Source organism: Podarcis melisellensis (assembly GCF_964234715.1).
Source record: "Podarcis melisellensis genome assembly, chromosome: 6".
In the NCBI taxonomy this organism is placed as follows: Eukaryota; Metazoa; Chordata; class Lepidosauria; order Squamata; family Lacertidae; genus Podarcis; species Podarcis melisellensis.
Window position 1 is genome coordinate 93,728,608 of NC_138538.1, and position 27,730 is coordinate 93,756,337.

Here is a 27,730-nt window from a genome sequence, read left to right on the forward strand (position 1 = left end):
AACGAGATGTGAAATGGTGGGCACTGGAAGGGTGCCACTGTTTATTTATTTATAACTTACAGAAAGTCAACCCTTGCTTCTTCTGGAGGCTCCAAATTTGATTGAAGTAATGAGTGGTGTGGGGATACTCAACCTTTTCCCCGTGAGCAATTTGCCTGGTAAGACTTGCTCTGCCCTCCCCTATGCTGCTTTTCTCCACACAGAAGAAAAGAGATAACACATAACTTGCGTCCTTTCGCACAAACTGGAGAGGAGTGAAGCAGCAGAGGCAATTTTGGTAAAAACACACACACACACACACACACACACACAAACAAATCCGAGGAGAAGCATGAAATTCAACATGAAGACTGCTGCTTTCCTTGAATTCAGAGCCCTGGCCTACAGCTGAAGTAAGCAAAGGAATTTCACACTCTTCCTATGCTATATCAAGCTTGCCCTTTACTGGCCGCAGTGATAATATGAGTCAATGAATGCATTGATAAACATTAGCAGAAGCAGTCCTAATTAGGGACTGAATGGCCGCACAAGCCACTTTTAGCTTCCTAAGGCAGAAAAACATTTAAGGACAATAAATAAAGGGATGCATGATCGGCTGCCTACAAACAAGCATATTACCTGCAGGGAATACAGCTAAATACCCAATACATAATAATATTTAATACTGTGATTGGTACTGGAAACCCCTTACCTTTTCCCAGACCTTCAGATCCACAAGGATTTGATCCAATAAAGAGGCTCCTTTTGCAAAAGTGTAAGTTCCTTTTCCACTGGGAAGTAAAGAGAGGAGGTGGGAATTATACAGCAAAGAATACACATTCTTGGGAACAGTTATGGACCACTGGTATTAAATTTACAGCATGCAATGCTTTAAGAGAGAACATTATGAAAATGGTTTACAGATGGTACATGACACCAGTCAAGCTAGCAAAAATTTACCACTTGTCTGATAATAAATGTTGGAAATGTAAAGAGGCTGAAGGAACATTCTTTCACCTTTGGTGGACATGCCCAAAGATCAAGGCCTTTTGGGAAATGATCTATAATGAAATTAAAAGGGTATTCAAGTATACCTTTCTGAAAAAACCAGAGGCCTTTCTCTTGGGCATGGTCGGCCAATTGGTGCCAAAGAAGGATAGAACTTTTTTTATGTATGCTACCACAGCAGCAAGAATACTTATTGCAAAACATTGGAAGACACAAGATTTACCCACCCGGGAAGATTGGGAGATGAAGATGATCGACTACATGGAAATGGCAGAAATGGCCAGCAGAATTTGAGACCAGGGAGAAGAGAAGGTGGAAGAAGATTGGAAGAAATTCAAAGACTATTTACAGAAATATGGCAAAATTAAAGAAGTTTAGAAAGAGACTGGTATTAAACAATTTGACTTTTGCATAAGCTGTTTTTAGACTATGTGTAATATATTATTATGAAAAAGCAGGTAATGTTAAATCAGAAGGATTTGCTAAAACAACAAATTAAAATAGAATGCAAATAGGGAGGCGAGAGGAAGTCAAAGGAACAAGTTAATGAAAGGACACTTTGGAAAGTATAATTTTATGTGCTGTTTTCTTTTTTTTCTTTTTCTCTTTTTTCTTGTACGTTTGATTGTGCATCTTTTTTACTTGTTTTGTATTTTTTCTTTTTTGTACTTGTGTAGTGTGTAGTGGTTTTTGTTGTTATTGTTATTGTTGAGTTCAATGTCAAAATTTCAATAAATATAATTTTTTTAAAAAAAGAATACACACTCTTGTCCAGGGTGTCTAAGATCGGAATAAACTCCTGCCGTGTGCATACCTTGCTTGAGACACAAAGAAAGAAACGGAAGCACCTTCAAGAGCCTATTGTTTGGTATTTACTCCGAATGGGTTTATCACTGTGGCTTTGCTTAATTCATGGATGCCACAAAGGGGTTCCCATCCCTAGCTTAATGCATCACTTGGTCAGTCTAAGGATTTGACAAATGAACTTTAATATTCATTGATGGCCTTTGCAATGCAGCACCTATCAGCAATTAGGAGAGCACAAGAAATAGTACAGAGAGAGCTTTCCAGTTTGAATTTAGGGAGAAGCAACTTGACTATGAAGCAACTTATGTGAATATATTCTCTGAGAAATACAAGCAGGTTTGGTGGATTCGCTGCGTGTTGCACGGTTACCTGTTTGCTTCTAATAGGTTCTGCTTCTATAACTGTAAATAAACCAGGTATTTCAAAGATAGCTAAGGAGTAAACCTTGCACAAATTTCAGGATTGATGAGATAGGTCAGCTGTATGTGAAATCAGTGTTAGCTCAGTGCTGATGGCAACCTGATGTTTAAATCAAGTACACATAGCGGCACCCTTAAAAAATTAACCTCCTTTTTTTAATAAGGAATCAGAGGAAGCTGAGCTGATAAAAAGACAGTTGGAAAAATATGCTGTATTTTTCGCTCTATAAGACGCACCGGACCACAAGACGCACCTAGTTTTTGAAGGAGGAAAACAAGAAAAAATATATTCTGAATCTCAGAAGCCAGAACAGCAAGAGGGATCGCTGTGCAGTGAAAGCAGCGATCCCTCTTGCTGTTCTGGCTTCTGGGATAGCTGCGCAGTTTGCATTCGCTCCATAAGACGCACACACATTTCCCCTTACTTTTTAGGAGGGAAAAGTGAGTCTTATAGAGCAAAAAATACCGTATATTAACAAAGCTATATTCGACAGATGAAAGTACATTATGTTTTGAGAATCGTGGACTCAGGGACAAAGATGTATGAAGTGTTAAAATCGATATGTGGAAAATATGGAAACAACGGGGAGAAGCAGGACTAAGATGTGGAGATATGCTTCAGAGATCCAGACCATGGGGAGCTCTGAAAAATGAATAAATATAATTTGGACTATAATTGGTCTTTTTTATTTTATTTTTTTATTTTAATTGGAGTACTATGATTGGATATATTAAATGGATGTTTTTTATTGGACAATTTAAAAAAAATTAAAAAATGATCTTTGACCACGTACTGCTCCAGTGTATGTGGAAGGCAAAACAGAGGCCCCCCAATTATAAAGGATCATTCCTTGAGACTCACAGAACGTGATTCTGGAAGTAACTGAGCCAACCAGCCAAACCATTCTGAATACTCCTAGCCCTATCCCTACTGGTTTCTTCGATTTGTTCCAATTCTGTGCCAATTTGGCTCACGCGTTCCCGAAACTCCTGTGTCAGCTCCTGCAGAGTGGAAAGATCAGTCGCATCCTGAATGAATCACAAGAGAAAAATGGGATTGGGGGGTAGAGAAGGAATCCATAAGAAAAATAGATTTTTAAAAAGCCATAAAGATCAAAATAATCATAAAAGCCTGCTTACAGCAGACATCTAAATTGCTAAGCAAATAATACTATGCATATTCCCACAGTAAGGTAAAGGGACCCCTGACCATTAGGTCCAGTCGTGGCCGACTCTGGGCTTGCAGTGCTCATCTCGCTTTATTGGCCGAGGGAGCCAGTGTACAGCTTCTGGGTCATGTGGCCAGCATGACTAAGCCGCTTCTGGCTAACCAGAACAGCGCACGGAAACGCTGTCTACCTTCCCACCGGAGCGGTCCCTATTTATCTACTTGCACTTTGACATGCTTTCGAACTGCTAGGTTGGCAGGAGCTGGGACCGAGCAACGGGAGCTCACCCTGTCGCGGGGATTCGAACAGCTGACCTTCTGATCGGCAAGCCCTAGGCTCTGTGGTTTAACCCACAGCGCCACCAGCATCCCTTATTTCCACAGTAGACACAGCTAAAATCTTACAAGTGCAACACTGACATTCAAACATGCATCGCTGAAATATTTAAACTGGGACATAGACTTTTAATCATATGAAGCACTAGACACACTGCTGCCAGTTAACACTACCAGCTTGTAGCCATTTTGCCAGCCTGGGCCCAACTAACATGGAGTGTCATAAAACTGTTCTAAATATACAGTCGTCCCCAGCTCCCTGCCCCACTTCTCTAGGAGTACTCAAGCAGAGATGTAATCCAGGAAAATAGACTGTGTAATGGAGACACATATGCCCAGAAACAATATTGTTGCTGTTGTTGTATTTGTATGCCGCCTTCATTCAAAGAGAGCAGAAAAATACACAGAGCAGAAAAATACAACACGAGAACACAAACCACATTGGAAAACAAAAGCAAATCAATAATCCCCCCTCCCACAAACACATTTTAAGGGCCATAAAATGTTTCATCAGCCAAAAGCCTGGTTATGGAGAAGCATTTTCTGCTGGTGCCTCCCTGGGGAGAGCATTCCACAAATGGGGAGCCACCACAGAGAAGGCATGTTCTCATATTGCCACGCTCCAAGCCTCTCATGGAGGAGCCACATGAAGAAGGACCTCAGATTATGATCAGAGGGTCCAGGCCGGTTCATATGGGAAGAGGCAGTCTGTGAGGTATTGTGGTCCTGACCATTTAAGGCAGGGGTCCCCAAACTAAGGCCCAAAGGACTCGTTTATCTGGCTTGGGGCGACCCCCACTGCCGCCGCCCGCTCTTACTGGTGCTGCGCTGCACGGCTGCCCACTTCCGGGTCAGAGGAGCACCGGAAATAGCTTCTGCGCATGCGAAAGCATTATTCGCACATGCGCGTTATTTGTGCATGCGCAAGCGTTATTTCCGGTGCACATCCGGGTCGGAGGAGGCCCGTGCACATGCACACAAGCTATTTCCGGTGCTCCTCCAACCTGGAAGTGCGCTGAAATAGTGTGTGCCTACGTGTATGGGCACGCGCTCCCCCACCCTCCGGCCCGCCACGCGATTGGCGCTGGAGACACCGGCCCGAGGCACGGTAAGTTTGCTGACCCCTGATTTAAGGCTTTATAGGTCAAAACTAGCACTCTGAATTGGGTCCAGAAACTAATGGGCAGCCAGTTTAGTCATGCCAAGATCGGTATAGTATGCTCAAAGCATCTTGCCCTGGTGAGCAGCCTGGCTGCTGAATTTTGCACCAGCTGAAGTTCCTGAACTGTCTTCAGAGGCAGCCCTATGTATAACACATTGCAGTAGTCTAACCTAGAGGTTGACAAAGCACAGGTGACAGAGATTAGGCTATCCTTGTCTAGATAGGGGCTGTCCATGAAGAAAGAATGGGCCATGATAAAGAGACTTTGTGGTTGTTAATGGTAGGTGATGTTGTTGCGTTGTATTATTATTTTATATTATATTGTATTATGTTATTCATGTACATCGATTAATTTCTGGGAGTTAAGAATAGGACTAGGATAAATTGTGTTTGCTGTACCCGTATTTTATACAGTTTGTATATGATGTTTGTTTGTTAATGTGTGGCGTGCTATGCCTAATAAAGGATTTTGAATTGAATTGATAGGGGCACAGCTGAGTCAGCAGCTGAAGCTGATAGAAAGTACTCGAGCCTCAAGTGACAGCAAAGGACCCAGGAGTACCAGCAAGCCAGCTTTCACACACAGCCATTCTGGAACAAACGAACAAAACTAGCTGACATCCCTTTCCCAGTTAGGTGCTCTTAAGCAATTCTACCTGTGATGCCAACATCATAATGAAATGCCTCATGCCTTTGACCCAAGCCTTTTCACTGTCATACATTCTGCGAGCCAAGATCAGCTTGTTCTTTTCAATCACCTGAAATGGAACATAAGATAATTAAAGGGATGGAACGTGCCCAATTAAGTACGCACAGCACAGCTTAGACGTTTGAGGTGTTTCGTCAACAAAGCTGTAAAACTAAATTAAAAACTGTTGATCGGTTCTCAGTTAATCTGAGCAGCATGTTTTAAGTGTTAAACAACAACAACCACAGGTGGCAAGTGTCCTCTTTGAGGCATTCTTCCTTCTTATAGAAGAAGGGATATTTCTTCTAACCTGACACCCGATACAACTCATGCATGCATCACAACCCAGCACTTGTGAGTGGCAGACACCCTCTTAGAAGAGCGCTTCTCTTTGGAGAGAAGATGGGGAATGTCTTTTCACGAGGACGCCTACTGGCATCACATGATAACATCGAGACAGCTGTTCAGTAGTCTCCTTGTTTCGCAAAAAGATCTAAGGTGTGTTCCCTCAATGCAGCTTTCTTCATCAAATGGCACTCAAGATTACAACATGGAGGAGGAGGGAATTGTGAATTGCACTGGCCAGGAAGGAGCATTGCAACAGCAGTAGAAGAGGGGCAAAACCATTACCGTTCTCTTCCCCACCCACCACAAAAATAAGAAGCAGTCTGCACTCTGCAAATTTGTACTTTCTAATTAGTTTGAAATTAAACTTAGTGCATTGTGCTATGAACCACATATGCACAGGGATGTTTTGAGTTCTGGTGGATGGCTACAATACCAAGGTACCAAAATATATTCCCCTGCCAGTGAAGATCCATTTCCAGAATTACAACTAACTATTTCAACACAATATTTATGTTTCTAAGGAGAATAATGGCTGGTTAATGCACTAAAACAACAACAACAACAACTTCTGTGTCACATTCATATGGAAATCTTCCCATCAATTAAAATTAACACAAACAAACAACTTTAAGGCACAATCCCCTTATCCTTGAGTTTTTCAGGATTTGATGGAAGACCCCTATACTGGCGTATGTTGAGCTATGCCCACATTCTGCCAAAATGGGACAGTGGCATGTCTCGGAAGGAGTGGGGCTATGTCAAACTCTGAAACTCCTTCAGATGTTGTTCTTGGCCCCTACTCCAAAGTCACACAATTCAAACCAAAGAAATGGTATTCAGTCATAACACTGCCACTGTTGCGAAGCTCACTGGGTGAGTGGCTGCTTTGTGTTTTGTAATGCCAGTCTTTTCTCCTCATTTTTTGTACTGGGAGTACATAGGATGGCAACTAACTTATGCCAGCATAAGTGGGTCATTGACTGGAAGGCCCACAAGATTGCTCAACCAGACTTTTTAATTGTGTGACAGCTCTACCAAGAAACTGATGTCACAGATATTAATCTTCTTCATGCCTTTCACTCCTCTGTTCAAAATGGGACGGTGGGTGTCTAATCCTGGCCTCCAACGAAAAGAGGGCACGTTTGGGGAGTTGTCTGTTGTAGAAGAGGCTGAATCAGTTCAAGCAGGAACTGAGCTGAAAGAGCAAACAGACTCTTGTGCATTTTTGAAAATATATTTACTTAGACCTTTTGCAGGCTCCATAGGAGGCAGTGGGCACAGTGGTGCCCGCAGACACCATGTTGGCGATCCCTGACTTACTTGCCGCTGTAGAGCTATATTTTTTAAAAACTATACAGTTAGCAGAGAATGAAATACAATGTGTCTATTCTTTGTTGCCCTCTGTAAAATGGAAATAATTTGTTTTAAAGGACGTACTTTTAGTTTAACAAAACAATCCAAAACAGCAGCCAAAACAATCCAAAGCAGAGGGCGGCAACCTAAGGCCCATGGGGCCCCCTGCCGCAACGCTGCTGCCCCCGCCACCTGCTCTTACTAGCGCGGCGCAGTGCAAGGACCAACTTCTGGGTTGATGGAACCTGTGCGCATCTGCACGGACGCTCCTCCGACCCAGATGTGCGCTGGAAATAGCATGTGCGCACACGTGCGGGACGGAGAAGCGCTTGCGCGCATGCGCACACACCATTTCTGGCGCACTTCCGGGTCGCAGGAGTGCTGGAAATAGTGCGCGCGCACACACACACACACACACACCGGTGCTCCTCTGACCCAGAAGAGCGCGTGTGCACAGACGCTCCGGCCCATCCTCCGACGGACGGAGCGTCCACTGGCCCATCCTCCGATTAGGGTTGCCGACCTCTGATCTAAAGGATCTTCTAGCAGAAGCACCGGACATAAGAGGGAGAGAATAGCGTTTTTAGCAGAAGCACGCAATGCCTCTTTTGCCAGCTACCTTGAGAGCCAACTCATACGTAGCATTGCTCCACAGCTCTTTTTCTTGTGTTAACTGGTGGATCTGGGCCTCAAGCCTTCTTCTCTGCAATTCATACAGTTCGCGATATTCATCCAAAAGGCTGAAAGGGTAATGACACGAGATATAAATATAAAGGCCTTCTGCTATTCTCCTACGGCAACCCTTGCTTCCAATCTTATCTGGAACTCACTTTGCATTCATCTCGGAATCCTGTACCGCCTTTGCCAGCTCCTCGTAGGCTTTCTCTGCTTCAACAGTGACTCTACGGTCATGTTCTCGGATGGTATTAAGCTCCCTGCAGTTGAACAGAGCAATACCCTCAGCTGCCTTGTACAATCACAACTTTTATTCACAGAGTTGAATGCAAACACCAGTCAATATCATCACCTTGTCAGTTTTCCTATAGCTTCCTTGAAATGGAATAATTCATCTGTAATGTGTTTGTCCATTACTCTCTGTGCCATCATTTCTCTGTAGAGATTTCTCATCTGTCTTGGAATTCGTTCTAGCAGCTCAACATACCTTTGTCTGTAAGGGAGACGATGTCAGAAAAAGTGAGGCGGGGGGCGGGGGCGGCGGAATAGCCCTGTTTCACTCAAGCATATTTGCTAAGCAATCATTTAAAGAGAGAATCCTTTCTGAAAATAGCTGGGGAACAATAAATATAGAATAAAGCTTTTTGGCACACAAGTAGTTAGAACTCTCAATACGCTCAGAATGCTGAAAACAAGTTGACACTACACAGCAAAACTGCCTTATCTATCCTGACACCCATCAATATTATAACCTCAGGAAATATATTGGTGTATGAGAGCGGTAGCCAACGTAATGCCCTCCATATGTCCTTATGGGGAAACTAGCGCTAGTTGAACCCATGCAAAACCAACATTTAAATTCCATTTCCAGTTGACTGCTTGCTTCAGCGCTGCAAAAGGGCCCTAGCACAGAAGTCAGCTGTCATCGTGTGGATTGGAATCCTCATAAAGCATTATTAAAATGTAATAATTCCTGAGATATGTGTTAGGGTTTCGTTTCATACTTTGCTAATGTTTGGGCTTGCTTGCTCTTTGTTAAATTAATAGATTATTAATGCATTTACTGAGGAGCATGAGAGACAACTTGAGTCAAATCTTTCTGCACAAGGTGGAAGTTTTTTTTTATTTAAAAGGTGTCAAAGAAAGATGACAAAGATAGCTGACTTTGCAGTGCTGCAAAATGCTGCAGCTTCATAATTCTTCTTCTGCTATCCATGGAGATGGCATGCAGGGCAATGATGTCCTGCCTCCTGAGCCCTGGAATCATATTCAGACACCTCTGCTCTCTCACATTTCACCAGGCATTTCCCGCACACTTTCAAGCACATCTTGAAAGAGGAAATAAAGAATGTGGGATGTGACATCACATGGACTAGCAAGTAGTTAAAAAAAAAACAAATCAAAGGCAACATTCCCAGAAAGCTGACTTCTGTGTCTAGTGCAGTACCACAAGCTGTTTTTTCTGCACTTGTATATAATTGCACAGACACTCAGCCCTGAAGTGCAGGCCAAAATAGTCACCTACTCCTCTTCTTGCAGGACTAATTTTAAGGTGTTGAGCTCCTTAGATCGCTGACCTGAGCTTGGAAAGGAGCTCTCCCCGTTCTGCGCAGTCCACACTGACTTGCCGGATGATTTCATGAAACACTATGTTGTAGATGTTCTGTTCCACCTTAAGCACCTCCAGGACATTGTGCATCTTGGGAAAGAGGCAAGAAAGAAGTTGTGATTTTTGTAGAGCTCAGCACGAGCTGTTTGATACTGCCTTTATTGTCATCATTGGGGGGGGGGGTTATTGCTTTTATTTCTAGGCACCCTTGAAAGTATTTTTATTGAAAGGAGGCATATACATTATTTAAATTAACAAATGAATCCCAGTCAGTTAAATGCTTCAGTCATGTTCTTAATTTATCAGGTGGATAATATTTTTAAATCACAAATGTGTTTGCTTGCATATATGTTTGTCCCTTATCTTAAATACTATATTATTAAAGAATTTACAAAGCAGTGAAAGTGCTAACAAGCCTCCCCTGCCATTCTTAAAATGCTATGTCCGCCTTTGCCCTAAATACTAGATTGCATGTTGTACTTCAGTATATTATTTCTCTCCATCAGATAATCTAAGATTACTCCCACTTATTCTTTCAGTTTGACAACACAACAACAAGCCTCTTAATGGCAACAAAGCACCTGGTAAGTCAGGAAAGAACTATGTCCAAACTCCACAGCAATATTGTGTCCTAGTATATGAATCCAGGACAAGGCTAGTGAAGAATCCAGATTCTTCCTTCGTAGCCTGGCTTTAATTTAAGCCATGGCTGCAGAGGAAAAATGCTCCCTTGCAGGTGCAACTTAAATCTAAGCCAGGGATGCAAATGAAGAATTGGGAGTGCCCTGACAGTGAACTCCTGCTTCTTTCTTTGCATCAAAAAGTCATTTCTTTTTGAATGTGGCACCTTTTCCCGTTGTCATGGCAAGGTAATGAAAAAGAGTGCCAAGTGTGGATATTTCACCCCTCCCATTGCAAGAATCTCCTGACAATGTTTTCAGAAAGGAGGGGGCAGAAACTGCTCATGGCTTCTTCCGCTCCAGTCTGAGTGTTATCTGTGTAGAGATAAGATGACTGCTTAAGCAACTGTAACACTCATGCAGTCCAGCAGTCTCCATTAATCTTTAGTTTCTAGTTTATTTTAGTTTGCAGTAGCTGTAAAAGAATAAAATAATAAAGAAGTTACAGTATGTTTCAGAGCCGTCGTTCGTGTAGTTCATACTCTGCTGTGCTCCGCTGACTTTGGCACTGAGTTTGGTGCTCACAGCTCAAAGTTGTGAGTCCATTGCACTTACACCTGTTTCCCTGCAGTGGAAGGTCTCTGGAAGTGCTTTCCCAGCTTGCCTGGCCCAGTCAGGGCCGAAGAGGTTGAGCCCAGTCATTGGCACTGGCTCAAAGGTGAAGCCGACACCAAGTTCGAAAAGCGATGATGACTTTGATGCAAAGGAAGAATCGGTAGCATACTTAAGAGTGCATTGCCAATTCCCCTTCCTTCAGCCAGAGCTGCAGCTTGAACTCTCATATATGATGTCATGTCTAGGGGAGGTGAGCATCACTTGCCCCAATTGGCTGGGGGACAGCCTCTGAGGTCTGGCAGGCCTAGCGAGGCCCATAAACTAGAGGTTCACCAGCAATGATGTACAGTATAACTAGAAGTGGGCAATATCAAGGAGGGTGAGATTGAGTCAGGATTGGCAGGAATTATTTACCTGTGAAACCCCTGTTACGCCAACATCCTCATTATTTGTTCCAGCCCTTTCCAGCATGGTGTCCATCACCTTCATCAGCTGCAGGACCTCCAGCCTCCCAGACGGCTTCCTAACAAGGCAGCAGCAAAGGGACATGCCTCTGATTTAGAACACCTTCAATAGCATGCGCTACAAAAGCATCTTGATTCAGAGTGTCACTCACATGGATGGGAAAACCCGCAGTCTGTTTTCATCGTCTTCAAGTAGGGTTGTATATTTACTGCAACAGATTAATAATGATAATGTTAACAGCAATAGACTACTGTAGTTGAAAAATCTCTTTGGACTCTAGGATTCAACCATTTATTTTATTTTTATTGTGTAAATTTAAAAATACAGTAGACTAAGAGACGGGCCACTCTGTTGCAGGCAAGTGAATTAATTGAAGAAGTTCTCTGTTACAATGAGACTCACGGTGACATAAAACAACTACAATGAACCTGAGTAAGGAAAAGAGTGGGGCTGGGGAATGGTAATCTGCTATATATTTCTCATGCAGAAATGGGGCCCAAATGAAGGGCTAGGCTAGATGAGATTATGGATCCATGTTTGTCTTTGTTCTTTTCCCACCTTGTGTCATTCAAATTTATTTTCCTTCCAGGCTTAACTCCAGTACAAGACGTTAATCAGGCTGGGAGAAAAGTGCCAGATCAGAGATGCCCAATGGGCAGATTGCAACCCTGATTCACACTTTCAAGTCCTAATTCAGATTTCTGGCCTCTGGGCTCTGTTAATCGATCCATAGTAAACAAATCTGCTTGCAGTTTCCCTCGTTCACATCTATGTTTGAGATTTTTTTATTTAAAAAATCTAATTCTAACCGAGACCAACTTCATTATACTGCCTGGCCATCCATGAGGAAGTCAGTTTGGGTGGCATTTTCAGTCCCTGGGTCTCTGTCTGAGAATATATGCAAGTTGAGCATCCCTTAGTTGAAATATGGAAAGTGTTGAACTCGGCAAAATGGTAAAATAGACTTTTTACAGGTTTCCTGCCCAGTTGCAGGCGCTTTTGGCCTTGCCACTTCATCCCATTTAGTAGGTGCAACCAGGAGCAGATCGCCAGGTGGGGTGGAGTTGCAACACTGGCCTCCTGGCAGCTGAGTCGCTGCTGCTCACCAGGACATGGAGGGGCAAGGCAAGGCGGTGGAACCGACCTGGAGCTTCAGCTGGTACACAGGCAATACTGCCTCACCTGTTCCCTCCGAGTAAGCAGTAGCAGGTCCACCGCTGGGAGGCTATTATTAGCCAAGTGAGTCACTCCTGGATGAAAAGCAGGAGCAACTAAAAGAAGTGCAGGAACACTCACTCATCATAATACTCCAAGCGCAGGACACCTCTGTTCTTTAGAATATGAAATTCCTCTGGAACAAGACTGTCTGCTATACCTGTTGGCTAAAGACAGAACAGACAGAGAAGGTCTTAAAATATGCTACTATGAGACATAAGGAATCTACATACTCCCAAGAGGATATGTAGAGCTGGGTTTTTATACAGGCACACACACCTCCACTTAATGTGCATCCCACTCACACACGACCGTGTTTATGTGGATCACCACGAAATAAATATATAGACTTGCTTTCCCTCGCTGGAGGCCTTGGCTTGTTTTACAACTGCCTGCTTGTTTATTTGCCTGCCTGCCTATCTGCATGCCTGCCTTCTGGCTGGGGCAATTATTCAGATTAAGTGCTTAACCATCTTTAAGAAAAACTGTGATTAAGTGCTACAACTGCACAGAACTATTATGTACAGCCTAGAAATCAGTGGGTAAATGTTTTCTAACAGATTTTTTTTCCAGCCAAGCAAAATAAATAGGCAAATGCCATATCAGTCTCCTTGTGGCTTTGGGGAGTGAATTTAGCAAGCTTAGAAAACCATGGCACACAAAAATGGTAAAGTCCTCATTTTCAATTCCCACTGCTCATTCCAGATTTAAAATATTATGCTGGGTGGGGAAAAAAATTCAGAACACTCTAGTCAATGCTCAGCTCAAAGTCCACCTTGTCTCTCAGCATTCTGAAAGAATTTGTAAAAGCTGGTTCCTGTGTTTAAAGTTATCACAGTTTCTCGATACAGAGTCAGATTCAACTCACAAGTTTAGTTGCAGTGGGTTCCTGCTGCTGCAAATTTGTTGAAGTTTTGTGAGAGACAGGAGTTGGGGGAGGATTCTTTGCCTCTTTCTCAGCAGCGAGGTCATACAGAAAAGAGACATCCCTTAAAAACACAAAGAAAACTATCACTCAGTTATGAAGGTGCAATTGGTCCACTGTGCAGCTGCCACCTCTCTTCTGGTTATCAAGAATTCACTAAATATCTGATCCAAAGGCAAATCCTTTGCCATTTCAACCCAATAGTGTGTCTACCACTTTCTGCCAGAGTGTTCTGCCTCAAAACCCTTGCTGCAGCAACAATCTTCCCATTTTCCCTGAGTACCCTGATTACGGTTAGCCACCTTCATATAATACAGAATAATAGAATACGAGTTGGAAGAGTCCATGAGTTCTTTCTGATGTAGTCAGAATCTCCTTTCTTGTAACTTGAAGCCATTGGTTCAGGTCCTACCCATGTGACAGCCCTTTAGATATTTGAAGGTGGCTATCATATCTCCTCTCAGTCTCCTCTTCTCCAGGCTAAACATACCCAACTCCCTCAATTGTTCCTCATAAAGCTTGGCTTCCAGACCCTTGATTATCTCGGTTGCTATCATCTGCACACATTCCAGCTTGTCCATCGCCTTCTTAAGTTGTAGACACAGTACTCCAGGTGGGATCTGACCAAGGCAGAATAGAATAGGACGCGGGTGACGTCGTGGTCTAAACCACAGAGCCTAGGACTTGCCAATCAGAAGGTCAGCAGTTCAAATCCCCGCAACACGGTGAGCTCCTGTTGCTCAGTCCCAGCTCCTGTCAACCTAGTAGTTTGAAAGCACATCAAGGTGCAAGTAGATAAATAGGTACCACTCCGGCGGGAAGGTAAATGGTGTTTCCGTGCGCTGCTCTGGTTTGCCAGAAGCGGCTTAGTCATGCTGGCCACATGACCTGGAAGGACCTTACTTGTTATCCAATAACCCCTGGCTATTACCAATGCTGGCCCAAAACATTTTGCTGCCTGAAATGAACCCCCAAAGGTGTGCCAATCAGATGCTAATGGAAAGACCACATGCAAGTTATGAGTACAGCAGTCCTCTCATGTTATTGTTCCCCGGTGACTGGCATTCAGAGACATCCTGCAGGAGAAATGGGGCAGGGAGCCAGATGGAGTGATGGGGGGGGGGGAAGCAGACTCTGCAAGTGATCAGTTGAGAACTCTGGCAAGGAGGAGGGAAATCATGGTGGTGGTGGTCTCAAAACGGACAGTACAATGGAAAAGAGGGGGGAAGTGCACTGCAACCAATCAGTTCAGATCTTTTCCAAGAGCAACAGATTGCTTGATGGGAAGAGGTGGAGAAAGAGAAAGGGGATGACAGAAAAAGAAAGAGAGAAGACCTGCCTGCTTCTTGCCTCTGCTCCCAGCCACTTTTGGTCTACCAACCACCAACATCTACCCTCTAGCGGATTACTCTCAGCGGAAGGCAAACTCCTTCATGGTTCCCCCTATCCCTGAGTTAAAATGGAGCAATGTGTTGACAAGGAGGGTCTTGAAAGGGCTGGTTTTCAAACAGTGGTGGCCACCGCTTTTGCCAAGTGCGCCACAAGTTAAACCCAAGTGTGAAACAGAGCCAGATTGCTGAATGCTGAGCAACATACACAACCTCCCGTGCACTGGAATGGTTTGGCTCTGTGGGTGCAGGCAGCAGCATGAGGAAACAGGCCGAAGTGCAGACTCTAGGCCAGTCTTCCCCAGCCGGGTGCCCTCCTACGTTTTGGAGTACAACTCCCATCATCCCTGATCACCAGCAGAACTGGCTGGGCCTGATAGGGGTTGCATCCAACAACATCAGGAGGGTGATAAGTTAGCAAAAGCTGCTCTAAGGTCATAGCTAGGTTCATGGGCATTCCTGCTCATCTCCAAGCACACCATCACCTCGGGTTAGCCACTCTTGTATAACATACTTAATGGACATTTCCGAAGCACTCTCCATCACCCTTGCACTGTGGCTCCGAAATCCTAGCACTGCTGCTGGTTATTGCAAAGAGGCATGTGACGTGCCAGGGCCCTATTAATCCCATTCTATTACCTTCCAGCTCCTGTGAGGCAAATCGGATGCTCTATCAGATATCGAAACTTGTTTCTGCGTACAGGATGTTGCCAGACCCCATCAGTAGTACGAATGCACCCCTGAAGAGTGAACAGAAAAGACTAGTTCAAGACGTTCTTCGGGATCAGGTGGTAAGCACAGACTACATCTCCAATACTGATAAGCCTAATGACACATTACACACAAATGCACATAGCAGTGAGACCCTGTCAGGTGTTTTTTCTAAGTCTTAGCTGAAGTCTTTTTATGAGCTGGCGAGAGATGCATGTGAAATATACATCAAAAACAGGAAGGAGAACATGCAAAAGACAGATGTGATAAAGGGATGGGTTCTTTATTTATAGGGATGCGGGTGGCGCTGTGGGTTAAACCACAGAGCCTAGGACTTGCCGATCAGAAGGTCAGCGGTTCGAATCCCTGTGACGGGGTGAGCTCCCGTTGTTCGGTCCCTGCTCCTGCCAACCTAGCAGTTCGAAAGCACGTCAAAGTGCAAGTAGATAAATAGGGACCGCTCCGGCGGGAAGGTAAACGGTGTTTCCGTGTGCTGCTCTGGTTCACCAGAAGCGGCTTAGTCATGCTGGCCACATGACCCGGAAACTGTCTGCGGACAAACGCCGGCTCTCTCGGTCTATAGAGCGAGATGAGCGTGCAACCCCCGAGTCGGTCACGACTGGACCTAATGGTCCGGGGTCCCTTTACCTATACAACATGCCCAAAGCATGTTTATTGTTTCTTAGTGAACCAATCACAAAAGTTTCTGTTGCTGAAAGTAGTTTGTGATATGTATGATAAGCAACAAAAGCTGAAGTACTAAAATCTCCTTAATAAAACTCTACGTTGCCTGACAGTGCCAGTTCTTTGGCCCAACTACTGTCTCAGTGAACTTCAGGTTCTGAAGCCTTTCTCATGACGCCATGTTCCAAATAACGCTCCCTCTTGCAAAGCGTTGTCCTAAAATACTGGTGTCTATGTGCACCTGGCATAATTCGCAGTCACCAGCAGACATCTATAGCAAGTGGGTTTTGTGGCAAATTTTGTATTTAAAAAGCAAATATTCATAGACTGGAAATGAACTTATGCACCTGAAAGTCTTTTATACTTTTTGTTTTCTTGGGGGGTCTTAAAACACTGGGACAGGGGATTGGGTTGGCAGCAGAGGTCAGTGCAACGAAGATCTCTTCTGGGATGAAATCACGCTGCAAAGATGTGGGAAGAGGCTTTGAACTGTCTAATGCAGCTGACTTGTCTCTTAACTGAGGGAGTTCTAGAAAAAAGAAAGAAACAACAAGAGTAACTGTTAATATTTGGTGGTGGCAGCAGATTATCTCTACCCCCCCCAAAAAAAACCCCATTAAAGCTGACAATTCTGTCACACCCATTTCATGTTAGTACTCAAGAATAACATTAAAAATCCGTATTAATCCCTAATATAAACTGGCCTTTGAATAAAGTTACAGAAGCCCCTGCTGTAACTGTTTAGTAGGTTACAGATAGGTAGCCGTGTTGGTCTGCCATAGTCAAAACAAAAAAAAATTCCTTCCAGTAGCACCTTAAAGACCAAGTAAGTTAGTTCTTGGTATGAGCTTTCGTGTGCATGCACACTTCTTCAGATACACTGAAGAATCTGAAGAAGTGTGCATGCATGTATCTGAAGAAGTGTGCATGCACACGAAAGCTCATACCAAGAACTAACTTAGTTGGTCTTTAAGGTGCCACTGGAAGGATTTTTTTTTGTTTTGTTTAGTAGGAGCATTGCTAAAGGAGGAAAGAAGCAACAGCAACAGAGAAAATATCCACTTACATACCATGGGCGTAGCCAGGGGGTTCAGGGGAGTGCAACTGCCCCCCCCATCAAGTAAATAAATAAATAAATAAATATACTTAACTAACTGAACAATGGCATCACAGATAACTCAGTTCTACCTGCCCCCCACATAAAGACTGCCACCCTAAAATAAGTCCTGGCTACGGCCATGTTACATTCGCAGAGTTCTTACTTTACCGCAGAGTTCTTACTTTACCGCAGAGCTTCCCAAACTGTGTGTCGCAACATGTTAGTGTGTCAGTTGAAGTGTGTCATGTGAACAGTCCCCGCGCTCCTCCCGGGGCTGGAAAGGGGTCAGTTTAACCTCTGGTTTGCTAGTAAAACTGAATTACTGTGTCATGAAATGGTGCACGTCTAAAAAATGTGTCACCAACATGAAAAGTTTGGAAAGCTCTGCTTTACAGGTACATGCTACTCAGAATTTTTAAAAGGTGCTTGGAGCACTCAAAGACTCACATGAGAGATACATTGTGATATGTTTTTAATTTCTGTTCTTTGATCAAACTGCAACATCTATGCACTGAAAAGAGCCATGTGGCAGGACTGAGAGGACCCGGGCAAAGTGCCGCCCATGCTCCATTGCCAGTGCACAACTGTCCCCTCTTCTTTGCCACTGTCATCATTCTGCACTCTCCCAACACCACCACCAGTTGCCGGATGTTCTGAGGAAAGGATTCCGTTTTGTTTATTTTCCGCATTTCAAAATGCTGTGCAGCAATAGATTCTCTGTTCAGCTAAGCATCAATCAAACTGGCCCCAGCCAAGCATGCAGGCTCAGCAGCACAACTGCTGCCAAACTGTCTGTGCTTTTTAGATAAGAAGAAAGGCACCCTTCCCAACGCTGCCTGATAAGCTGGCAGGGAATGGTGGAGCAAATGCCAGGGCTGCCCGCTGCCCTCTTGGTTTCCACTCTCCACTCTCCTTGTTGACCAATCTTCTCTGTGTGTGCCTGTAACTTACAACCCATCCAAGTCTTTGTGAAACGATGGATCTACATGCAGAGACAGAACAATAACAGCAAATCTATAGCACAGATATTAATTCACACAAGGTTGGCTTGTTGAGCTAGTAACCACTGGCTCCTAGTTCACACGCAATCATGGTTTTAGTTTAACCATCACACACAAACGCAGCCTGAAAGTACATCACTCTCCTCAACATTTTTTGCCTTTTTGCTCATTCCTACCGAGAAATGCTAAGGTGCAAGTAAGGCAGACCCTTATAAAATCCCAGACTAGCAAATGAAACAGGGGGAGAGAAAAATCACTCAATATTTAGAGGAAAATAATTTGATATGGGACCAGTGGAGACTGAGAGTTTTTCAAGCCTATCATAGGGACATAGGAAGGTACCTTTACTAAGTCAGATCGAGTGGCCCATCTAGCTGATACTGTTTTCTCGGACTGGCAGCAGCTCTCCAGGATTTCAGGCAGGTGGCATTGCCAGGGAGATGGAGGGAGTGAGCCTGGGTTCTTCTGCATGCAGGGCAAATGCTCTACCTAGCTACAGCCCTTCCCCAAATTATATCAGTTTTTAATCTGCAAAATTTGTGCGGTTTTTCTCAAGGAAGCAATTTTATTCTAGAAACTCTGTATTTCCTCAGCATTCATTGCTTTGTGACTCCACCTCAAGCACTGCATCCAACTGCAGTTTTGATTTATTTCTGTAAACTGCTTCAATATTTTTAGATGACAGCATGGTATATAATTTTTGTTATAAAGAAATAGTGATGTGTGGAACATGGTTACCAGACTCTAAAGGTCACTTATTACATAGCACCTTAACCCACACTAACAGCAAGCAACAGATTGGCCTCCCCGATGCCCGCAACATTTTGTGACCGTGTGTTTCATTCTAAGGGTTTTTTAATTCTTTAACAAATGAGCACCCTGCCACTAATGAAGAATTGGTTTTTTTAAAAAAATAAAAATTAAAAGTGTTAAAATGAGTAGCGCTGACCATTCCTGGCTTCAACACCAACTTGGCATTTCAAGAATTATGCCCCCCCCAAAAAAAGTTCAGGGTTGCTTAACTCCTCCTCTATCAATGCTAAAATATTATAATTTGATTTTTAAGTCTGCAGCAGGGCTAGTTTCCTCACTTAATCCATGGCATGGACAGGATTTTATAGTGATGATGGACTCACCAAAGGTTTAGGACTACATACAAAACCAAGGGAAGATAGCCTTAGTTAGACATTTTCTCCTCCAGTTATCTTAATTACTGGAAAGCCACTTCTTTAAATGATAAGCAACCATATGTAAAGAGGCATATTAGAAGATACCTATAGAAGAGGTGGAAGAATTGATATTCCTGCTATAGGCAGTAACAAACAGCAGACACAAGGGCTTCAGGTCCAACCACTTCTTCTTAACCTGATGCCCACATGTCCTACTTCCTTGTCTCTGATACACTCCTGTAGGACCTGTTCTCCCCATGCACTCGGATGGCAACAACCGCATACCTTGTTAGGCCCAAAATGTGCTTGAACTGAACCAAACAGAAACGGTCCTACTCCTACAAATATATCACAGTACTTTCAGGAATCTAAACACTGCAGACAGAGGCAACAAAACTCAACCCTGGCTGCAGCTATACGTTACTGAACAACCTGCTGCAAGATTTACCGTTACTATCCTTGCTGACAGATACTAAGGAAGAAGCATCTCTCAGTTTTTTGTTTTCTTGCTTTGAAGTAGATGGCGGCACTGGAGCGAGTCCTTTGTTTGCAGACATGCCGAAATGTTGATTTTGGCTGGCTTGCTCACTGACTCACAGATTGTAGGCTGCTGCATATATCTGGAAGGGATATATAACCCACATGGATAGACTGTATGACTGTGATGGACGTGATTCAATTTCAGCCTTGGTTTAAGAAGGTATGTTAGCCTGGGGGAAAGGATATAAATTGCAGGAGGCACACACTGTGTTCCTACATTTCTGCTTGCGCTGCAAGCTGCTCCATCTGTGGCTGTTAACCCATTTACAAGGAAGAAGTTGGATTCCTGGAGTAGAGAGTCACTTGCCGTCAAGATATACTCTGTTTCAGACCTTTTCCCTGTAAAACTGAGTGGAGAGAGGCATGAATACTGTCTTAAGATACATGTATCTGTTTTGAAATGGTCAGTAGATTTGGGGAAAGAGCAGGACGAGGGAGCACTGAAGAATAGGGAATAGTGTGAGGACATTTGGTGGGACTGTTTTGTTTCTATTTTAGTGCTCTGTGTTTTGCTTTTGAAATACAACCGAATCCGTGACCAGAGGAGAGAGACGGTGGAAGAGGACTGGAAAAAATTTAAAGTGCATCTTAAGAACTTTTGTAAAATTTTGGAAGGATAAGATGTCAAGGGTTGTGAAATTAGAGAAATATAGTTGTTAAAGTTTAAACTTAAGAAAAATCAAAGAAAGTTGTTGTTTTAAAATTGAAAGAAGGATTGCTAAAAGCTAATTTAAAAACAAGGGTGCAGTGAAGGGAAGGTTTGGGGAAGTCATGTATGTTTGTTTGTATGTCTTTTTTCTTTTTTGTTTTCTTTTCTGTTTTCTATGTTGTTAAAATTAATAAAAATTTATTTTAAAAAAAAATGAAATACAACCGAGTAGAACCCGCAGAGCCCCGTTTCCCCAGACGGCACCTTTCCTTCTGCCAGGGCTGGGGAGGTTTTGGGGGCTGCCTCTCCCCTCATCCCTGGCCAGGGCTGAGCGGAGTGGGGAGTCTGCCCCCCCCCCGCCCCTGGCTCTGCACTCCCGACCCAGGCAGGCTGGTCTGCTGCCTTCCGACGTGCTCCGGTCCTGATCCCCGGTCTGCGCTCTCACCTGGGCAGAAGCTTCGCGGCCTCGGGGCTGCCGGAGGGTCAGTACGCCCGCTGCTGCATGGCGACCCCGCTGTCCTGAGGGGGAAGCGCGCACGTGTGAATGGCCTCCCGGGGGCAGCTCCCCTTCTCCCTCCCCTCGCCCCCTCCATGAGGACTAGAAGCCTCGCCCGGCAGCATCTCGGGGGGAGAAGCGGAGGCGAAGCGGCGCCTCCCTTTACCTCTCTGCGCGCGCTTCCCGTCGGCGTCCGTTGCCATGGGAACCGCGCGCGCCTCCGACAGGCGTCCCTCGCCGCGCCTGACAGGGCAGAGGCCGCTTCCGCCCAGAACTTGCGCCAGGCGCTCCCGGCTTTCGTCCCCGCTGCCCGCCCGCTTCTCTCTCACGCGCCCCATTTTAGAAAGGTGGTTTTGTTTTAAGGCACCGAGTTAGACGCCTTGGCAACGGCGGTGGGAGCCGGGAAGGGTCCTTGCCCTAAGAAGCGACGGAGCATGCGCGCCAGAGAAGGCCGGTCCGCCGCGCTTGCGCCCAAAGAGAGAGGAGGAAGGAGGGAGGGGCCGTGACGTGTCCGCCTCCCCGCCAGGCCAAGGACATGCGCACAGAGGGAGGGAGGGAGGGGTCCCTTTTAGATTCAAAGCAGAGCTGCCAGCTTTTCCCTTTTCTTGCGAGGAATCCTATTCGGAATAAGGGGATTTCCCTTGACAAAAGGGGAAAGTGGACAGCCATGGCACGAATAGTAAAACCCAATTGAGAAAGTGCTTTGTGTCCCCCCCTTGCAGAGCCCGTGGCTGTGAATGCAGCTGAGAGCCGAGGGGCGACTTGGGGAAGGCGGGTCGGAGGGGCTGGAGATCGCCTTACCCTCCTCCAGGTCACAACCCCACACTCGCCTGCGGCCCCCTAATTTATGGGGGGGTGATGCCATAACTGCAGCATGCAGTGGGAAATCTTCCCTGAGACCTGCCTGTTGAGCAGTTGTGGTTGCTTTTACTAAGATCGAGCAGATGCCAGTCTTGATGTCTGCCACTTGTAATTATGTGAGTCTTGCCCAAGGATATTTTTCTGGAAAGAGAGGTGCCGGAACTGGCCAGGATCGCCTTCTTCGTTCCCTTAGAATTGGCCATGGTGCCCCTTGGAGCATAGCTGCCAACGTTTCCCGTTTTTTAAGGGAAATTCCCTTATTCCGAATAGGATTCCTCGCAAGAAAAGGGAAAAGTTGACAGCTATGCCTTGGAGAGGTGCCAGAACTTAGTTCTGGGGAGTTCCAGCAGGAAAAAGGCCCGGTCTTGCCCCCTTCCTTCATTTGACAAGGCAGAGAGCATGACCTGGGTTGCTTGTGGGCCCCTCCTGCCCTCCAAGCGAGATAGGGATAAAACACGGGGTATTGCTGGGTCCTCCAGGGCTCTGCCCCACCCCGTCCCCCAAACTGCAGTGTAGGGATAGCAACCCTGGAGGACACGCCAGGGTTTTGCCCTGATCTTTCCACTGCTATTCATCTCACCCTTGAAACCTGAAAAAATTATCAGCAGGTTATCTTTAACCCTTTTCACCATAGCCCACCCCCAACCTCCCATTTAGGGATAATAGGTGACTGGTTTATAAAGGCCTACTCTTCATGCTAGGCTCTGCTAGGAATCCAGATGGCCCCTTAGATGGGTGACATATAAAAGCATCTATCACTTCTGCCTGGAAAAGGGGAATCATAGTAGGGCAAACTCAGCCTGTTCAGTGGGCATCATAGGAGCCTAAGCCTAAGGGCAAAGGTCCCTTCACTACCCCCAGTATTTGAGGTGGCCACCCTCCACCTGTTGATGGGCATTCAAATAGTGTGCGTGCACCACATCATGTGATCAGTTTTGAAGCATGGGGCTTACCTGCCCCCCCATATTTTATTCAAGGCAGCACCCCTTGAATAATTCAGAGTGTCTGGGGAGGGGAGCAGAGAAAGAGAAAACTGAAGGGGAGACTAAATGTTAATGGCTGAAGCCCTGCTGGACTAGCACACTGAACAGACACACTCCACGTCTCAATGCACACCACAGATGCGCATAGATGATCATGATGATGATGATTTAGATATGTAGCTGACCCTTCATCCCCAAATCCCAGGGCGGTTCACAGCAGAAAAATACAAAATGAGAATACAAAATACACCATAAAACAAAAACATAGAATGGAGAATACAGTGGTACCTCTGGTTATGTACTTAATTCGTTCCAGAGGTCCATTCTTAAGCTGAAACTGTTCTGAACCTGACACCACTTTAGCTAATGGGGCCTCCCACTGCAGCCGCACCATCGCCATGCAATTTCTGTTCTCATCCTGAAGCAAAAGTTCTTAACCCAAGCTACTATTTCTGGGTCAGCGGAGTCTGTAACCTGAAGTGTCTGTAACCTGAAGCGTATGTAACCCGAGTTACCACTGTACCACACTTTCAACCAGTTCGTTGTCTAGGTGCAGTACATCAAGGCTGGAATGAATGCAGGCAGACAAGTGTCATGGATAGCAAAATATATTTCAATTTCTGTAGTACAGTATAGATCACATAATCCCTTGCAAGTAACAGAATAGGTCACAACAGACAGTTCGATACATTTTGGAATCGGTTAACAATTCTATATCCCACCATCAACAACCTTCCCTGACCCACAATGTTCTCCATATAACAAAAGATGCAAGTGAGGCTTGGTAAGGCCATTCCAGGGTCAGGTACAGTTTGTCCTCTTCTCACCACCATCTGTGCAAGAAAATTTTTCCATTGCTCACTCTGAGAAAGAGGAAAACTTCAGCCTTGCAATCCAGCACCTTCCAGGTTAACAGGATGTCTTGTCGCAGAGGTACAAAGGTTACAATCAGTTGTGTAGATCATTCGCAAGAGATTTGCAACCATGTTGTGCCCATTCAGTTTACATTCACAGATTCAGTCCCAAAGCATGAGGTTGATTACAATTAGTATACTGATCTTCCCACACGTCCCCCTTAGAAAAAAGTACACGTCTTTCCCAAAGACAACAGGATTTATTTGATAAAATTCTCAAATTATATTCTGAAGATGGAGGATTGTGGGGAGGGGGGGGTTCTCTTTAAACAAGCAGAAGAAAAGGACACAATGCAATGAAAATTCTTTGGGTGGATTCCGGCCATCTTATAATGACAATTACAGTGCCATCATAGACAATTTAAAAACAAAAGCAAAAAACTTTTTGGAATGGATGAGTCTACCATGTTAACACTGATTTAGCAATACTACAATCTGCACATATAGTTTGTAATGTTCTAGGAACAGAAATCTCCCTCGCACTCCTATCTAGAACCTGCAAGTGAGTAGCCTCTACAAGCAGTGTGTTTCTTAATGGTACTTATCAGACTCCTTCGGAGTTTACACAGGGTGTTGATCCAAATTCAGATGCTCACATTTCCTCATCTTTCTCCCAAAGTGGATACTGTTTCAATGAATTTTTAAAGTTTTGAACTAGATTAAATACTGTACTTGACGTTTGGCATCTTGAAACTACTGTTCATAATATTCAGTCCAGGTGGCACTTCCCCCAAAATCCACAAAAATTATCAATGGCACACCCACCTTAGTCAAATAAACCTGGAACACATGGCTTAGCTAAATGGCAATACACTTGGGTCATATCAAAGTACTGATTAAAATTAGCACACTTATCACGTAAACTGTTTTCTGCAGTATAAATCAGAATTAAGTTTCTTTTTATTTTTTGCTGCAGTTAGATGACATGAGAAAAGCCGCCAGCACCTAGAATTTACGAGGGCACCAAATTTAGGACAATACAAAGGACAGCAGCTCAAGAACACAAAAAACTGCATTTCCCCTATGTGCCTACGCTAGTATATAGCCCCCCCCCCACTCCTTTGCACTCTTAGAACATGTCAGAAATGCCCTTTGGGGCGGCTGAGAGAAAAGCTCCAGATTATAGACTACACAGTGAGCAGTCAGCAATATAGGGGTATTGTTTTTCACAATGACACAGTCCCTCCTTCTGTAGCTCTAAGCACACCACCCACCCAAGCCTGTCTCACAAAGTAAACCAGCGTTTTCAGTGGAACAGCATGATCATTTCAAGCCAACACACTCTCTAGGTTCTTCAACACAAACTGCATTTGCCCTCCAAATCGTTGCTGTAATCCTCAGTGAGGAATGCAAAAAACGTAAAACTGGACATGTAGCAAAGGGCAGCATTTCGCTGCTTATAAAAGTTTAATCCACATAGCACTGTGGGGATCCCCCTGATCAAAACTGGGAGCCTATTGTTAAAGCTCCTCAGCCCTATGCCTCAATTCCAATCCACATTGGGGCTTGACAGATGCTATTTATTTTCAAAAGAACTAATTGCATAAACAGCATCAGGTCCGCTTGAGTCCTTAGCTAGAGAGCAGGAACCCCTGAAGACACTGGTTCTGGTTAAAATGGGAATGATACAGCCCTTAGCAGCAGACACCACCCACTTTTGGTACAGGAAACAGTCCCACGTGTGCACAAAGTCTTCTGGACCATGGGCTACTGTGTGCATTGTGGTGTTGCCAACAAGAAAGCAGCAAATAGCCATCCTTGGCAGAGAGGATGCAAGTTACTCACAGTGCAACATGTCTGCAATTTAAGTCGCACCTTAATTGTGGTGCTTAATTTAATGCTGCCTGTTTTACTGGATCAGAAGCCAAAGGGCAAAGTGAGCCTGGTAAGGAAAAGACCAACCTCTACTGCTCATATTATTAAGAGGCTAAGTACCCAAAGGAAGATCCTACACCTAAATGGTACACTTCAGCCAGTGAAAATTTATTCAAAAGGGGGGCAGGAAACAAAGCTTGAAAACAAGGCAAAAATTATGACGTACCTTTCATGACACGTAAGAATAATATTATCCTTCAAAGCAGAAGTTAACAGATTCCTTATATCCTAGGCCAATTTACATTTCAACAGCTATTTGTTGTAGCAAATTAAAGGTTGTGGGTGAATCAAAACTCATATGCTTCCATTAAGGTACTTCCACGGAAAAGGGTGTAAAACATCTTACTGCTTCTCCAACCAGGTATCCACAAAGTCACATACAAGTGGCAATTGAACTTGGCCCTCCAACAAGAAGGGTGTCCAGTAACACACATCTCCAGACTCAAGCCCCCCTTGCTTTGGCCGTGGTTTGGGAAAGGTAAGAAACCCCAAGTCTCTCTCCCACTCTCCTTACCTTTTCCACACCCCAATGCAAATAGCCCTGCACCTCCCTATACTTGGGATTGGGGAGGAAATGAGGTTGGCAAAGCAAAGCCAGTGTTTGTGGGCCACTGGCTCCATCACATATTGTGCCGTAGCAACAAGCAAAAGAATGCATACAAATACTGAGCAAGTGTCCCGTTTCAAAAGGCAATTCGGAAGGACGGTTACGGTCAGACAGGCAAGCCTAACCCCAATCACAATACTGCCAATTTCAGACAGTTAAGAGAGAAAAGTAGTAACACATAAAAGTACTGTTTGCAATAGGCAAAAAACTTCACCGGAAATTCCTTCACCAACCTTTCAGTAGGTTTCATGACCAGCATGGAAATGGCTCAGGTTGGAGCTGCCGAAGGAAAAAGAACCATCTGCCAAGCCACCTGCAGTCCTAGCTGCCTTGAGTGACAAAATGCCATCATTTGCCATCACTAAAGACAGTTTCCCTTTAAAAAGTCTGCAGTCGTTTTAACACACTAGCCCAACTTGTTGTCACTGTTTAAAAGACAAGCATTTTCTGGCCTTGACGCGGAGGAATATCCCAAAGTGTGTCAGAACTTAAGATGGCAAGTCCAGGAACGCGGTTTCACATAGTCAAGGAAAGTGGGCTATAAAACACAAGAGGAACAGTAATGTTAGTCAGGAAATGCTGGGCACTTTCACTTCTGTAGAGCTATCCCTTAGCCATGTGAACAAATGCCAGTGATGAAACCAAAGTGTTTTACTTTGCTGTCTCTCAAGCCTGGGCGGCCACCCAACTTGCAACAGCCAATCTAGGCAATTAGAAGTGGTGTGTGTGTGTGTGTGTGTGTGTGTGTGTGTGTGTGAAGGCTTGCCCTTCCCAGTAAGACCCCTCTTCAGGGCAGCTTCTTTAGCTCTTTAACTCTCTGAATAGCAGGTCTTCCAGGTCAAGCAGAACTGCTGTCTGCAATCCTGAAACTACAATCCTACTTGGCTCCAGCTACTATGAGTCCAAGAACCAGCCCCAGGGGGCTATGTATATGCATGTGGGCTGATTTGGCACTACATATTAAACAGGGAAAGGTAGTGGGCACTGCATATTAAATGCGGCAAAGATGTAGTGAATTCTCTTTGTTTGAACCCAGGAGATCCAAAGGTGGCAGTTGAATAACAGAACACAGCAAGTAGAATGAAGAAATCACTGTGCTCCACTAAGGCCTCTCACTCTTTTCCATTACCTTCCTCTCCCTCCCTTCTTTACTGCCCCCTTTCATCCTCTAAGAACCTTTGGCTTTCATCTCTCCAGAAGGGCAGAAACTCACTCAGAGCTTTACATTATTCATATAAAAAGACATGGAGGAAGTTTCAAAGGTGGTTTTTTTCTGACCCTGCTGCTTGTTATTCTTGTTAGAAAGAAACCTCTACGGTAGCTATTCTGGGCAGAATGCAACCTTCTAAAAATCTGGTTTT

General features: G+C 44.5%; 2 protein-coding genes across 4 annotated transcripts in view; both read right to left on the minus strand.

Annotated features, from left to right (window-relative positions):
* Positions 1-21,190, minus strand: part of AXDND1 (axonemal dynein light chain domain containing 1) — a 39,364-nt gene extending 18,174 nt beyond the window's left edge. The window contains exons 1-15 of one of the 3 annotated variants that reach the window (XM_081915052.1): positions 21,079-21,189; positions 19,893-20,064; positions 16,523-16,704; positions 15,420-15,520; positions 13,336-13,456; positions 12,549-12,634; positions 11,404-11,460; positions 11,202-11,310; positions 9,521-9,642; positions 8,296-8,436; positions 8,099-8,203; positions 7,888-8,008; positions 5,536-5,637; positions 3,076-3,242; positions 692-770 (exon numbers count right to left, since the gene is read on the minus strand). In XM_081915052.1, coding sequence (XP_081771178.1) covers positions 692-770; positions 3,076-3,242; positions 5,536-5,637; positions 7,888-8,008; positions 8,099-8,203; positions 8,296-8,436; positions 9,521-9,642; positions 11,202-11,310; positions 11,404-11,460; positions 12,549-12,634; positions 13,336-13,456; positions 15,420-15,520; positions 16,523-16,704; positions 19,893-20,001 — 1,602 coding nt within the window. In that variant the 5' untranslated portion in view covers positions 20,002-20,064; positions 21,079-21,189. Of the gene's footprint in view, positions 1-691; positions 771-3,075; positions 3,243-5,535; positions 5,638-7,887; positions 8,009-8,098; positions 8,204-8,295; positions 8,437-9,520; positions 9,643-11,201; positions 11,311-11,403; positions 11,461-12,548; positions 12,635-13,335; positions 13,457-15,419; positions 15,521-16,522; positions 16,705-19,892; positions 20,065-20,190; positions 20,332-21,078 lie in introns of those variants that run through there. The other 2 variants (XM_081915053.1, XM_081915054.1) reach the window with 2 other exon arrangements.
* A 2,375-nt stretch (positions 21,191-23,565) lies between these two features.
* The window catches only part of SOAT1 (sterol O-acyltransferase 1), a 34,612-nt gene continuing 30,447 nt past the window's right edge, over positions 23,566-27,730 (minus strand). Inside the window, exon 16 of the mRNA XM_081915112.1 lies at positions 23,566-26,907. Coding sequence (XP_081771238.1) covers positions 26,851-26,907 — 57 coding nt within the window. The 3' untranslated portion in view covers positions 23,566-26,850. The remainder of the gene's footprint in view (positions 26,908-27,730) is intronic.